Source organism: Panthera uncia (assembly GCF_023721935.1).
Source record: "Panthera uncia isolate 11264 chromosome C1 unlocalized genomic scaffold, Puncia_PCG_1.0 HiC_scaffold_3, whole genome shotgun sequence".
Lineage (NCBI taxonomy): Eukaryota > Metazoa > Chordata > Mammalia > Carnivora > Felidae > Panthera > Panthera uncia.
Window position 1 is genome coordinate 34749696 of NW_026057584.1, and position 14545 is coordinate 34764240.

Consider the following 14545-nt stretch of genomic DNA (forward strand, 5'->3'; position numbering starts at 1 on the left):
CAATCCTAAATTTCCATAGAACACAGTTGGAAAAGCTACTGGACTGGCTCATCTTTTTTTTTTTTTTTTCCCTTTTCTTTCTGAGTAGTTATATTTCAGCTTAATGATCTTACCTTTTAGGAAATGACAGCAGTGTTACGCTATAGGGATAGACCAAGGTTTAAATGTCTTAGGGTCATCTCTTGGGATCTAAGAAAGAAACCAAATTAGATACTTAATGTTCATAATGCCATTGCAATATTTCATGAGAAAAACAAAGTTTTGAAAATCCTTAGGTTTTGAAAAATTTTCTGACAGAAGGAGTCAGGATTTTCCTGAGGAATGGGACGGTACCATTCCCTTCAAGTGATAACTCTGAAGAGACAGGGATTTGGTGTTGTGATCTCTGCTACACTTAAATGTTGTCTAAGAGGGCACTTCGATGTTACCTATTTTCTTTGCTTCCCAGATGTGAATCCCAAAGAGAATTCCAAATCTTGTGAAAATGTTTGGGGGAAGACAGTGGGAAGGGAACAGTGGGTAGGCTGAGTTACTTGCACTGGAGCCTACAGACTTGGTCTCCTCTGCAGTGATTTGAGAACAGCCCTGTCTACACCTTTAGCCAAATGATTTGTGTGGTTCAGTGCCCTTGCTAATTAACTCCCAGGCTCATTCTACTATCCTCGTCTACAAGCCCCCAAGAGTTTGACCTGTTTATCTTCCTCCTTGTGGTCCTCAGTTCCTGTCTCCTCTGCTGGGAATTCACTCCCTTAGGTCTGGCAGAAAGCAGATATTCCTTCCCTCTGCTGTTGTCCTGTTTTTGTTTGAAGAGTTGACTTTTATTACAAAGGTGTTAAAAGAAAAAACAAACTTCCCATAAATGATGAAGAGTTATGAAGATTCCAAAAAGCTTTTCTTCTAATATTTCTTTCACAAAAATACAAAAAGAAGACAAAGAACAAAAATGAACAAAAAACCTCAACTCTGTAACCTGTTATCCTTACAAATTCTGTTCTGTTTGTTCTTAATCTGTATTGAAATGTAAATGGGGGGCTAGGTTTGCTGTTCTCAAAGGGCCTCCCTGCATTCTTTACTTAACTGGGGCTCAGGGAGTTGCTTGGCTATCTTGTTTAGAATCAGCCTGTTGCACCTGGGCAGGGCAAGACATCGGACAAAGCACCTCAGTCTGGTCTGAGGTGATTTCAGGTCAGCTCCTCTGCTAAAGGGAATGGAATTTGTAGTCTCTTCCAAAACCTGCTTCCAATTCTTTTCACCAGACCTGGGCTTCTGGGGTGCCCTTCTGCTTTGGAACACAGATCAGTAGTTATTCCCAGCCTTCTTGAGTCTCACCAACTCCCTAGGTCCTGGAGTGAGGACTTAACCTCCTTCCTTCCTTCCTTCCTTCCTTCCTTCCTTCCTTTCTTCTTCTTCTTCTTCTTCTTCTTCTTCTTCTTCTTTTATTTCAAAGGTCCCAGGTATGGGACTTAAGCTGCTCTTCCCTGGCTTTTGGTGATCTTCCCTTTATCTTCTCTTTTGCTTGGTGCCCTCATCCCTTTCCTTCTCTATTCTATTTCTCCCTGTTGGTTCTCTATAGCTATAATTAAGGCAATTTTCACTATGAGTATCAAGACTGATTCTGCTTTTCATTAAGTCTCTATTTCTGAGATCTATCTGACCCAATCTCTTTGGTCCAAGGTCTAGTAACAATAGATAGTTGCCATCAGTTCAGGAATTCGTCATCATCATGGTGCAGTAAAGGATTAAGTCAGCAGGCCTGGGTAGTCCAAACCCTGCATATTCCAAAGAAAGTTTTAGCTCCTGACCAGCTCCTGGGAGGTAACACCAAAGCCCTAGCAATCCCACCTGATAAGATGTCTTTGTTTACCTGGGGCCTGTTATGCCCAGAATTCGTGATCCCCAAAGACCACTAGGGAGCCGAGTCCGATGCAAAAGCAAAAGAGCCTTTATTCGAGCTAGCTCGAGCTCAATCCCCTACCTGCACCGACGCAGCGGTGAGATACCAGGGAGAGAGAGAGAGTTTCAAAAGCACAAAAGTTTTATAGGGGTTTAGGGGCAGTTGGTGAGGTAATGGCTGTGGCCTCAGCCGATTGGCTGGGGAAGGGTCGTGGCCTCGGCCAATTGGCTGGGGAAGGGTCAGAGTCCTGTTAAGCAGGTCGCTGCGCGTGTTTTGATCAGGAAGTTTGAACGGGTGAGCAGGAGGTTACTCAAGGGGAGGAGGCGCAGTCTGAGGTTTCTGTGATTTTCCCGGAAAAGGGGTCATGTCGGGGACATAGTCACTCAAGGTGGAGAACACAGAACAAGATGGAGTCGGCCGGCGTAGGCCCGCCCTTTCAGGGCCTTGTGTCATGTGGTATCATTTGACCTCTGGAAGAGCTGGACACTGAGTAACTAAGATCAGTATGCAGATAACTTACGCCTACACGACTGATCTCTAATAAAAACCCTTGACACCAAGGCTCAGGTAAGCTTCTTTGGTTGGAAAAACCTTGTGTATCTTCTCATACATCATTGCTGGAGAATTAGGTGTTGTCTATGTGACTCCGCTGGGAGAAGATAACTGGAAGCTTGTGCCTCGTCTCTCCTGGACTCTGCCCTATGTTCCTTTTTCCTTTGCTGATGTTAACCTCTATCTTTTCACCATAATAAACCATAACCATGAGTATACCAGCTTTCCTGAATTCTGTGAGTGCATCTAGTGAACCATTGAATCTGAATGTGGTCTTGTGGACTTTTAACTCAGTCTTCTTCATTATCATCACCATCATCATCCTCACCATCAATGTGTGCATTGACCACTTACTATGTGTGACAACTGCAAAATGCTTTTCATGTGTTATCTTTTATTTTTTTTGAGAGAGAGAGAGACAGAGAGCACATGAGTGAAGGGGGGGACAGAGAGAGGGAGGAGGGAGAGAGAGAATCTTAAGCAGCCTCCACACCCAGAGCAGACCCCAACTTGGGGCTCCATCTCACAACTGGAAGATCATGACCTGAGCTGAAATCAAGAGTCAGACACGTAACCAACTCAGCCACCCTTGCACCCCCTCATGTGTTATCTTAATCATTCCTTGCAACAACCTGGAAAGTAATTCAAATTATTCTCTTCACATACCTGTCCCCCAATTTTATAGATAAGGAAACCAAGTGATCAGAGAAGTTAAATAAATCATCAAAAGTAGAGCTGGCCTTCTAACCCACATCCTTCTGACTCCAGGACCTATGTCTTAACCACTAAGCTAAAAGGGTACATCGTGACTCCTTTCTGTTGTTAGTTAAGTGGCTGCCTTTTTTCCTGTTTTACATTCTGCGTTGCTTATTCCCTCTTTTCAACAGCTTTGCCCTGTTCCTTTTTAGGTGCTGTCCCTACCTCTTCCCTTCCCCTGCTTCTCTCAACTAAAGGAGTAACCTTCCAGAGACCAGGTAGGAGGGTTTTTAGGTGCAAAAACATACATTCAGTAGCCGTGTCAGGTAATCCCCCTTCATAGTAAGAAAGGCCACTCTGTGAAGTATCACCAAACGTTGCAGGGAACAGATTCAGTCCCTGCACCCTGGGGCAAGCATGCTCAACATGGAACCAGTTTCACAGCCTATTAAGTGCTGGTGAAACCTCTTCCAAGACAGCGTGAGAGGCAGGGAGGTGAAGAATGTGATGAAGAATGAAAGAGCATGTGCCAGTCTGAGTGTGTGTGTGCATGTACATGTATGTATGTGTGTGTGTTTGTGTGTCTCACAGGGACAGAATGATAGACAGCATTCTGACAAAGGCACCATGGGAGACTTCACTCTGAGTCACCTCCTGAGTCGTGCAGTTTGTGTCTGTGCTCCATCTCAGAATCCGTGGGACTGAGGTGTGTGTGTGTGTGTGTGTGTGTGGCTTTTAAGGCCTTGCCAAGGATCTGTGGCTTAGCTTCCAGCAGAACTGGGTGCAGAATGCATGTTTCTACGTGTTATTGGGGTAGGTTCCAAAACTATAAAGAAACAGAATGCAATCTTGTAGAACTACCAGTACCTCTCCCTCTGCTCAGAGAAATGCAAAGCAGTGCACAGGGTGTGGGGTTGAGGACTAGTGTTTGGGGGCCAACCAACCCACACTAGTGTAGGTAAACCTGGCCGCTTCATGGCACAGGAAACGTTCACGTGTCTCTCCTTCATCTGGCAGGGACAGCTCCCTTTACTGAACAGGTGGCACTTAAAAGTGCCATTAAAATGCTGCCAACTCTGAGTCTGGGCATCCAGAACTGTGAACGAAGCAGGAAGGCAAAATGGAACATGGGGGTGGCAAGGCGGTAGCAATGCGGAGGGAAGAGAGTAGGTGGGAGGAGGCTGCATTAGGGTCTGCGCGGCAGGGAAGGTAAAGGCCTTCAGAAACTGGACACCTGTCGCCACTGGAATTGGGCGCTGGTCTAGAATGAAAGGACCGCTTCTCAAGGAGATACTCTAGAGCCAGGCCTCAGCCCAGCACATGACACAACCACTTGTGGTGGCTGCAAGTGTTCCTTGTGAGTCAGCATTATGAAGCTGCCCCTTCCAAATGCCGGGTGAACTGAAACCTGTTTGCAAACTTGTTTCTAAGCTGAAGGTCTGATTTTAGCTTCCAGGAGATGGAAACTGAATCTGCTTATTTGCTTTATGTGGCCTCCTGCTAGGTCAGCCCCCACACACCATGTTTTTGTAGTTACTTTATATATATATATATATATATATATATATATATGTTTATTTTTGAGAGAGAGACAGTGAGCACAAGCAGGGGAGTGGCAGAGAGAGACAGAGAGGGAGACACAGAATCTGAAGCAGGCTCCAGGTTCTGAGCTGTTAGTGCACAGCCTGATGTGGGGCTCAAACCCACAAACCGTGAGATCATGACCTGAGCTGAAGTCAGACCCTTAACTGACTGAGCCACCCAGGTACCCCTTGTAGTTACTTTAATAAATACTTTTTGCTGTGAGTGATAACAAGGTGTTTGCATTTGCCCTACTGTCAAATTCTCCAAGGAAGTATTTTTCTTTCTTTCTTTCTTTTTTTAAATGTTTATTTAGTTTTGAGAGAGAGAGAGAGAGAGAGAGAGAGAGAGCAAACGGGAGAGGGCAGAAAGAGAGGGAGACACAGAATCCAAAGCAGACTCCAGGCTCCAAGCTATCAGCATAGAGCCTAATGGGCAAACTCACAAACTGTGAGATCATGACCTGGGCCGAAGTTGGATGCTTAATCAACTGAGCCACCCAGGTGCCCCACCAAGGCAGTATTTTTCTAATTTTTAAGACTGTGGAACTCTTCATGTCTCTGAATCCTAAAGATTTTTTTTTTTTTTAGGTGAAATCACTGTTTCTAAGGAAAAGTTCTAATCTGAAAATGTTAGGTATTTTCTGTGTATCTTTAAAAGAAGTTTCCTTTTTTTTCCCTTGTGGAATTTTAAATGACTGTATAAAACACATTTCCAAGAAATACATTTTTCTTTCTTCCATCACCAAGAAGGAGATACATAGAGATGACATTTTTGGGCATGTATGGCCAAGCCAGGCTGCTCTGCTGGGCTCAGAGCAGAAACTACCACCAGCAACACCGTTCTAACCAAGTGTTAACCACCTAAGAAAGGGCACATGGGTAAAAACCACAATCAACAGCTCTGATCAAAGTAACCAAAGACACAGATGTAAACAACCTTTGATATAGTAAACGATTGTTCAAATAGAATTTTTTTGCCTGCTTTTTGTTGCAGCTTGAAACTAATGATCTGCAAAAATGAGGCTGCTAGTCTTTTTTTTTTTTTTTAAGTTTATTTATTTATTTTGAGACAAAGAGTGCACTCACAAAAGCTGGAAGGGGCAGAGAGAGAGGGAGAGAGAGAATCCCAAGCTGGCTCCCCACCACCAGCGCAGAACCAGACTTGGGGCTCAATCCCATGAACCATGAGATCATGACCTGAGCTGAAACCATGAATTGGACACTCAACTGACTGAGCCACCCAGGCACCCTGAGGCTGTAGTCTTAAGAGTTGTTTTTTGCTGTCCTTAGCAGGTCAACTCGATTTAATGTGGAAATCTTTTTAAGCCCTTTGGGAGAGGCATATTTTGAAGAAAGTGATTAATAGTTACGGGTATTTGGTGGAAACTTCACTTTAATATTTACAGAGTGACTTATATTTACATAATATTTATACATGCGTTATTTTATTTAATTCCAAAGGAAAAGTACTGAGGGTTTGACCATCATTTCTGTTTAAGAAATAGTTATAGGCAGGCTGTTATTTACCTTATGGTTATAAGGAGGTTATTAAAAGAGGAGGTTTTAGACTCTCCAGTGCATGTTCTAGTACACAGAAATTCTGAACCTCTCACCTTCCGACTTGTCAGAGGAAATTGTGTTTTGACAACAGTATTCAAAGGCCAAATACTAAGGGTGTTAATATCTGTTTTTCAAAAAATGTTTGTTTTTGTTTTTTTGCATATTACAGTGTTATATGCCAGTGTGAATCATTATATACAGCTCACCCTTTAAAAAATTTTTTTAATGTTTATGTTTAAGAGAGAGAGAGAGAGAGAGAGAGAGAGAAAGCATGAGTAGGGGAGAGAAGAGAGGGAAACACAGAATCCGAAGCAGGCTCCATGCTCTGAGCTGTCAGCACAGAGCCCGATGTGGGGCTCAAACTCAGTGGACTGTGAGATCATGACCTGAGCAGAAGTGGAATGCTTAACTGACTGAACCACCCAGGCGCCCCTATGCAGTTGATCCTTGAACAAAATGGGGGTAGGGGTGGCAACCCTCTGTGAAATTGAAAATCCACTTATAATTTTGACTCCCAAAAACTTAAGTACTACTAGCCTACTGTTTACTGAAATGAACTATGTTATTGTAACATACCTGATTAGCACATATGTATCATATACTGTATTCTTATTATAAAGTAAGATAAAGAAGAGAAAATGTTATAAGAAAATCTTAAGGGGACACCTGTGTGGCTCAGTTGGTTAAGTGTTGGACTCTTGATCTCAGCTCAGGTCTTGATCTAGGGTCATGAGTTTGAGCCCCGCAATGGGCTCCACACTGGGCATGGAAGCCTACTTTAAAAAAAAAATATCTTAAGGAAGAGAAAATACATTTACCATGCTGTACTGTAATAAATCTGGGTATAAGTGAATCTGCACAGTTCAAACCTATGTGGTTCAAGGATTGACTGTATTTCAGTTAAAATAGCATGTTGTAGTTTGTTTCAAGGTAAATCTGATACAGGCTCAGATTTGTTTCAAGATGCTTTAAAGAGACTGGTCTGTGTGAGGAGCCAGGCTATGAGAACTTTAGGAGGCTTATTGTGTGAATAAATCATAATTTCTAAAGAACTGAAGATGGAGACTTGGATTGTGATAGAAGCTAGATGCCAGGGAAGCTGGAACAAAGATCATTCAGGTTTCACCCTCCTGATGTGAAGATAAGTGGTATGGCCACAAGTTTTTATTTGTTATCTCTATGCCAGAAAGAACAACAAACAGCCTGTTAGTTACAAGTTTTTTCTACCAATATCAGAGACTTACAAGGTAAGGCGATTAAAAAAAATTTTTTTATGTTTATTTATTTTGAGAGAGAGAGGGAAAGAACACAAGCACAAGTGGGGGTGGGGAAGAGAGAACAGGAGAGAAAATCCCAAGCAATCTCCACACTGTAAGCACAGAGCCTGATGCAGGGCTCCTTCTCAGGAACCGTGAAATCATGACCTGAGCCAAAATCAAGAGTTGTACACTTAACTGACTGAGCCACCCAGGCGCCCCCAAGGTAAGGCCATTTTTGAGGGCTACTTGGTCCCATTTTACTTTGAATCTAATGAAACTGCCACAGGGCCTTTGCACTAACTATTCTCTGTCTGGAACATACCATTACCAGCTTTATGCTTGCTTCTTCCTCAGCTCAAAGGTCAATGTCCTAGAGAAAATTTCTCTAATAGACCATCAAAAATAATCTAAAATAATCTCTCCATCACATTATAGCCCCCTATTTTTCTATTTTGCTTCAGAGTATTTATCACCACCTGAGATTGTATTGTGTGAATGTGAGCTCCATGTGGGCAGAGATTGACTGGCTCACTGTTTCTTTAGTTCCCCAGCAGTGTCTGGTGCATGGAAAAATGAATGAATGATTGCATGATGAATGATCAGAGCTGGGGCCAAATCTATGACCTCTTTGACTTTAAGAAAAGGTTAAGGCTAAATTAGTAAAGTTTTGTTCTATTGATGAACAGGCATCATCCAGAGTCAGCTAAGTACTTATAATTCACAGTAGTTGTTTGTCTTCCTCCCCTGCTACACCATAAACAACTTGAGAGCAGATACCAGTGAATCTCATTCACCAGTATACTCCTGGTACCTCAACATATGCAAAAAGGAAAGTATTGAATTAATTTCTTGAATTTGATTAAAATATGAAAGGTAAGTAGGGATTAGCCAGGTGAGGAAAAGGAAGAAGATGGTTTCAAGCAGAGGAGAGAGCTTGGTGGAAGCCTCTGTCCTTGATATGAGGAACAGACAGAAAATGGCAAGTGTGGAGAGAGAAGGCAGGGTAGGGTGCCATGCATAGCTGGAGAAGTGGGTGAGGCCAGCCATAGGGGAATTTGCAGGTTTGTAGGCTTGGCAGGGCAAGTTAAAAAGTTATATCTTTATCCTAAGAGCAATGGGAACCTTTTTACCTGTGTATACGTTAGAGTGACATGATCATATTTGTCACAACACAAATTTTTGGCTGCACTGGGTATTGTGAAGTCAGCAATGAAGCTGCTTTGACCTAGGCTGGAGAGATGTGAGGTGGACTTAGGGTCTCTAGAAAGTAAGCTCCACAAATGTAGAGACTGCCCTCTGTTTCATTCACTTCTGAATTCCCAGCACCCAGAACAATGTCTGGTACCTGCTTTGTGGTACAATACAGATAGAGGAGTATTGCCATTTCCTGTGACAGGAAGTAGCAGATGAATCTATATTTTATGTGTTTCTGGTCCTCTTTGTTACACCAAGAGTCAGGACTTCCTCCTCTCTGCTTCCCTTGGGAGGCCCCACTCAAGGCTGGCTTTTGGTTATTCCTTTTCTGTTGGTGGGGTTTTCTGTTGGTGGTGCTGAAGGGAGGGGGTCTGGAGGTGAGAATGGAGAAAGGGGTTTTTTTTGTTTTATTTATTTATTTATTTTGAGGGAGACAGAGACAGTGTGAGCGGGGGAGGGGCAGAGAGAGGGAGAGAGAGAATACCAAGCAGGCTCCGTGTTGCCAGCACAGACCTTGTCCCAGGGCTCAGTCCCACGATTGAGCTATCAGCTGGAGCTCAGAACCTATGAGATCATGATCTGAGCCGAAATCAAGAGTTGGACGCTTAACTGACTGAGCCACCCAGGTGCCCTGAACAGAGAAACTCTTGAATCCCTGAAGTCTTGTCAAGAATTTGAAGTCACTCATTATGAAGTCACTCCCAATTATACGGTTCAAACCTTTTCAAATATTAATGTCAGGGATATCTCAATTTTGGAAAATAAGTATGTAAACAAGGTAAATTGTACATACAAATAATTACAAATTAAAAGATGGTTATAAGTATGTGTGTATGTATATACAAATACCAAAATTTTTATGGTTATTTCTGATTAGTGGGGTTATATGGCTGATTTTAACTTTCATCTTACACTTTCAACATTTTCTTATTTTTCCATAATGGACATGTGTTACTTTTGTGAAGATAAAAAATAATACATGTTTAAAAATGAGGTTTATAATATCAAACATAGATTATAACATGTGGTGCTATTTAGATGTATTTTAGAAAATGTGAGGTTACTCTCACATTGACCCTGAGCATTTGATTGATGGGTATACAAATTATTCGATGATTTATATCCATGAATATATATATTAAATTACTGTTACCAAAAAAATCAGACTTGGGAGAAAAATCTGGACTCATGCCATGAACAAGGTAGCTGGCAGGTGGGGTCCCAAATGGTGAATGAAATCAGAGTCATTCACTTCTTTATCATTGCATATGACAGAGTGACTTTGCCAGATAACCCAACTATTAAAAATGGCCTAAAGCCTTGGAAATGAAGGAATTCATTTTCTGGGAGCCAGGCCATTTTGAAGACTGAAAAATGTTAAACGTGGGCAAGAAAGGAAGAGTAGAATTGCTGCTCCGAGTTTTTAGTTTCACTAAAATGGCTCATTTTGGGAAAGGATATTTATTACTATAAAATACAATTGAGAACATTTTTTTTGAAAGGTTGAAAGCGGAACGATTGGTGTCGAGATCACGTGATTCTGCAGTTACCACGTGACCACTGCTGTTGTCCGGAGGGGCGGACTTGACCCTCCAGTTCCAAATCCACCCAGAGAAGGTGTTCCTAGCAGTGGAGGAGTGCTGGTTTCCTGGCCCTGCCCCTCTGAGCAGGACTGGCCAGAGGTGGGTGACTACAACCCTTCTGTGGACAGTGCAGTCAGGTGAGGGGCAGCCTGAGGGGCAGAGCTCTTGCTGAGATACTTGGAGGGAAATACAGTGTGGTGGGTATTATTGGAATAGGAGAAATGTTGAGTCAGCCTTGGGGATCGGAAGAGGAATAGATCATTTAGGGGAAGGAAATGAGTAATTATGACACTTGTATTTTTCTTTTAAATTGTATTGTTTAATCTCTACACCCAATATGGGGCTTGAACTCATGACCCCAAGATCAAGAGTTGCATGCTCTTCTGACTGAGCCAGCCAAACATGCCTATGACACTTATTTTTAAGCAATATTCCTAAGTCCTGGGTCATATTATTCTTTCACTCTATGGCTGGATATTTTGAAGAGGTCAGTTAAGTATTTGAGCTTCTTTTTTTAAAAAAATATATCTTTTAATGTTTTTATTTATTTTTGAAAGAGAGAGAGAGAGAGAGTGGGGGGGGGGGGCGGGGGAGAGGCAGAGAGAGGTGGAGACACAGAGTTGGAAGCAGGCTCTAAGCCCTAAGCTGTCAGCACAGAGCCCGATGTGGGGCTCAAACTCACGAACCTCAAGATCATGACCTGAGGCAAAGTCCGACGCCCAACTGACTGAGCCACCCAGGTGCCCTTGGGCTTCCTTTAATATAGATATGAAAAAATACAAATTTCTTTTAAGAGGTAGAGAATCAGTTCTTTTCTCTCTAAGAAGCAATATACTATGCTGGAGCCAGACAGTCTGTGTTTGAATCTTGACCTTGGGCAAATGACCATACCTCAGTTTCCTCAATAGTAAAATGAAAAAAATAATACTAGTTACCTGATAGAGTTTGACTAATGAGATATTTCACTAATGTGAAATATTTAGTATGGTGCCCAATCAGTGCCAACTACTGTTACTATTTATATTAGGATGCTATGAGGAGATGGGCAAGGTGGACTCAGTGACCTCACTGGGGTTGCGTAGCTGCAACATTCAGCAGGCTGGCCTTGCAGCAGGCTGCATCTAGCAGGTAGCTCCCCAGTCTTCCCTCTCCTGGGCTGGGGGGCATTGTTATAAAATGGAATGAAGTGGAAAAGCAGCCGCTGTTATTTCTTTTCATTTTCTTTTAATGTTTATGTATTTATTTACTGAGAGAGAGAGAGAGAGAGAGAGAGAGAGAAAGAGAATCTCAAGCAGGCTCTGTGCTGCCAGCATGGATGTGGGACTTGATCTCACAAACTGTGAGATCATAACCTGAGCTGAAATCAAGAGTTGGATGCTTAACCAACTGAGCCACTCAGCTGGCACTCAGATGCTCCAAGATCATGTTATTTCTAAATGAAAGCTAGACTGTGTACCCTGTGTTTGTATAGGGAGCATGGAGAGTGTGTTATCAAATATAGCTACATGACACACGGCTTATTTTTATGTTTAGTTTTCTTGAAGAGTAGGATAGATTAGATAGGATAGAGGGAGGAAATATAACAGCTTGATGAAATCATTAGTTGTTTAATACTTAGCTATTAGTTTTTGTTTTGTTTTCTTTTTCTAATAATTCTTTTCTTATGTTTATTTTATTTTTGAGACAGAGAGACAGCAGGGAAGAAGCAGAGAGAGAGGGAGAGAGAGAATCCCAAGAAGGCTCCATGCTGTCAGTGCGGAGCCTGATGTGGGGCTCGATCCCATGAAGCATGAGATTATGACCTAAGCCAAAATCAAGAGTCTGATGCTTAACCAACTGAGCCATCTGGTACCCAGCTATTAGTTTCTAAAGCATGATAAATTACTCTACTTCAGGATTGCTGAGAAAATCAAATTAAATAACAGATAGGGAAATGCTTTTTAAAATTTTTAAATTGCTACATACACAAAAGGTATTTGTGTGATTTCTTTTTATCATCTTATATTTTATTAAAAAAATTTTAAATGTTTTTTATTTATATTTGAGAGAGAGAGAGACAGAGAGAGAGAGAGAGAGACAGAGCACGAATAGGGGTAGGGCAGAGAGACAGAGACAGAATCTGAAGCAGGCTTCAGGCTCTGAGGTGTCAGCACAGAGCCCAACACGGGGCTCGAACTCATGAGCAGTGAGATCGTGACCTGAGACGAAGTGGGATGCCCAACCTACTGAGCCACCCGAGGTGCCCCATCATCTTATATTTTATAATTTGACCTTATAATTTGATCAGATTAGGTTATGAATTTTTACCTTACTGGTCTAAGAAGCAAGAGATAGAAAAATCACCTTTTAGGAAAGTAAACAATAATTCCTTACCATCTCTGTGAACCGATCTGCACAGGCCATTCGAACTTGTTCCGGGGTTGCTGGACTCTTCACTATGAAGTCCTCGACTATGTCTCTTTCTTTGCATGCTGCGGCCACAGCATCAGTGATGGCAAAGAACACAGATGACCCCAAGAACATCCCGGACTCCCCCAGGCCCTGCAAGAAAGCACATTTGTTTTAGAACCTTCTATAGTAGATTACAAACTATATTTCAGGGCCCAGATCTTTATGCTCCATTGTGTCCCCAACTCTGAGCAAGTGTCTCACTCACAATAATTCTCAATAAATGTTTGTTCACTGATTTACTGACTGAATGAAACTTGAATACTCTTAAAAATCCCAGTATATGGGGCGCCTGGGTGGCGCAGTCGGTTAAGCGTCCGACTTCAGCCAGGTCACGATCTCGCGGTCCGTGAGTTCGAGCCCCGCGTCGGGCTCTGGGCTGATGGCTCGGAGCCTGGAGCCTGTTTCCGATTCTGTGTCTCCCTCTCTCTCTGCCCCTCCCCCGTTCATGCTCTGTCTCTCTCTGTCCCAAAAATAAATAAAAAACGTTGAAAAAAAAATTAAAAAAAAAAATCCCAGTATCACCTGAGCTTCCCATATCTGTAATACTGTCTAGGTTGAATATTTGTTCTATAGGAAAGGAATGTGTCTACAGGAAAGGGGGGGTTACCCTATTTAGGGAAGCACAATAAATAGCCAATGTCATGAGCAGAGAGAAAAAATGCCTCATTATGTCTGCAGAATCAGGGAGGGTAGGGTACTCTAGAAGAATGAGTATAGACTTTGGTACCAGACAATGGGTTGAAAGCCTATCATCCACAAGGAATAGTCAGGTAATATAAAGGGGGTACTGTGGGTAGTTGAAGGACAGTAAGGAAAAGCAGGAATCATGGTGAAGTAGAGATACCCCCAGGTCCTGTCTCAAGGGGCAGCTGTTTTTCAGTTCTAGCTAATTTATGCCTTCTTAGAATGTAGCCAAAATTACCAGATCATCCAATTTTTCAAGAGAATTTAGATGTTCTTATTTTAATGTACAATTCCCTGATACTTAAAAGCACTGTAGGTCACAGAAAACACATCTGCAGCCTAGATTCAGCCAGTGGCCCTCCAGTCTGCAGCCCTAGATATTAAGTTTGAATCCTGGCCCTTACTCCCTCCATTTTTCTGGGTGAGATTCTCTCTCCAGCCTCTGTTTCTTTATTGGTGAAATTCAGGCAATGGTATCTACCTTACAGGGTGCTGTGAAGTTCAGCAAGTGCAAAAGCACCCAGCGGTACTTGGTAGGTCCCTGTTATTATTACACAGCACCTTCCATGGGGCCCCTGTAAACCCCTGATTTTCCTGAGGGTCTGTGTATGAGTGGCTGGCCACAACCACAGGACTCAAGGGTCCTGCCTGTCCTATTGCTCTTAGGACCTGAAAGCTGCTTTCTGTGAGCTCTGAGCTTCCTTTTGCCTTTTCCTCTTTGAGTGATTTCCAGCCTGATGAGAATCCAAGGGTGCTGCTGATTGCCCTTCCTTTCAAACATGCACCCCCCCCGCCAAGTGTCATCACCACACACTAGAGGAAGTTCCTGGGATGAAAATGGGCTCCAGTTTGGAAATGATAAAATTCCAGCAGATATATGTGGACTCGTTTTCTCTTATATCAATTTGTCACCCCTAGTAAGAAGTTTCCTAAAAGACTTGAAAGAAAATTAAAAAAAATTTTTTTTAATGTTTATTTATTTTTGAGAGAGAGAGAGAGAGAGAGAGAGAGACAGAGTGTGAGTTGGGGAGGGTCAGAGAGAGGGAGACACAGAATCCAAACCAGGCTCCAGGCTCTGAGCTGTTAACA

The 14545-nt window shown here is 42.5% G+C and overlaps 1 protein-coding gene across 1 annotated transcript in view; it reads right to left on the bottom strand.

Annotated features, from left to right (window-relative positions):
- LOC125911786 (aldehyde oxidase 2) overlaps positions 1-14545 on the bottom strand; it is an 86297-nt gene that overhangs the window by 2787 nt on the left and 68965 nt on the right. Inside the window, exons 35-36 of the mRNA XM_049615924.1 lie at positions 12695-12862; positions 114-189 (exon numbers count right to left, since the gene is read on the bottom strand). Coding sequence (XP_049471881.1) covers positions 136-189; positions 12695-12862 — 222 coding nt within the window. The 3' untranslated portion in view covers positions 114-135. The remainder of the gene's footprint in view (positions 1-113; positions 190-12694; positions 12863-14545) is intronic.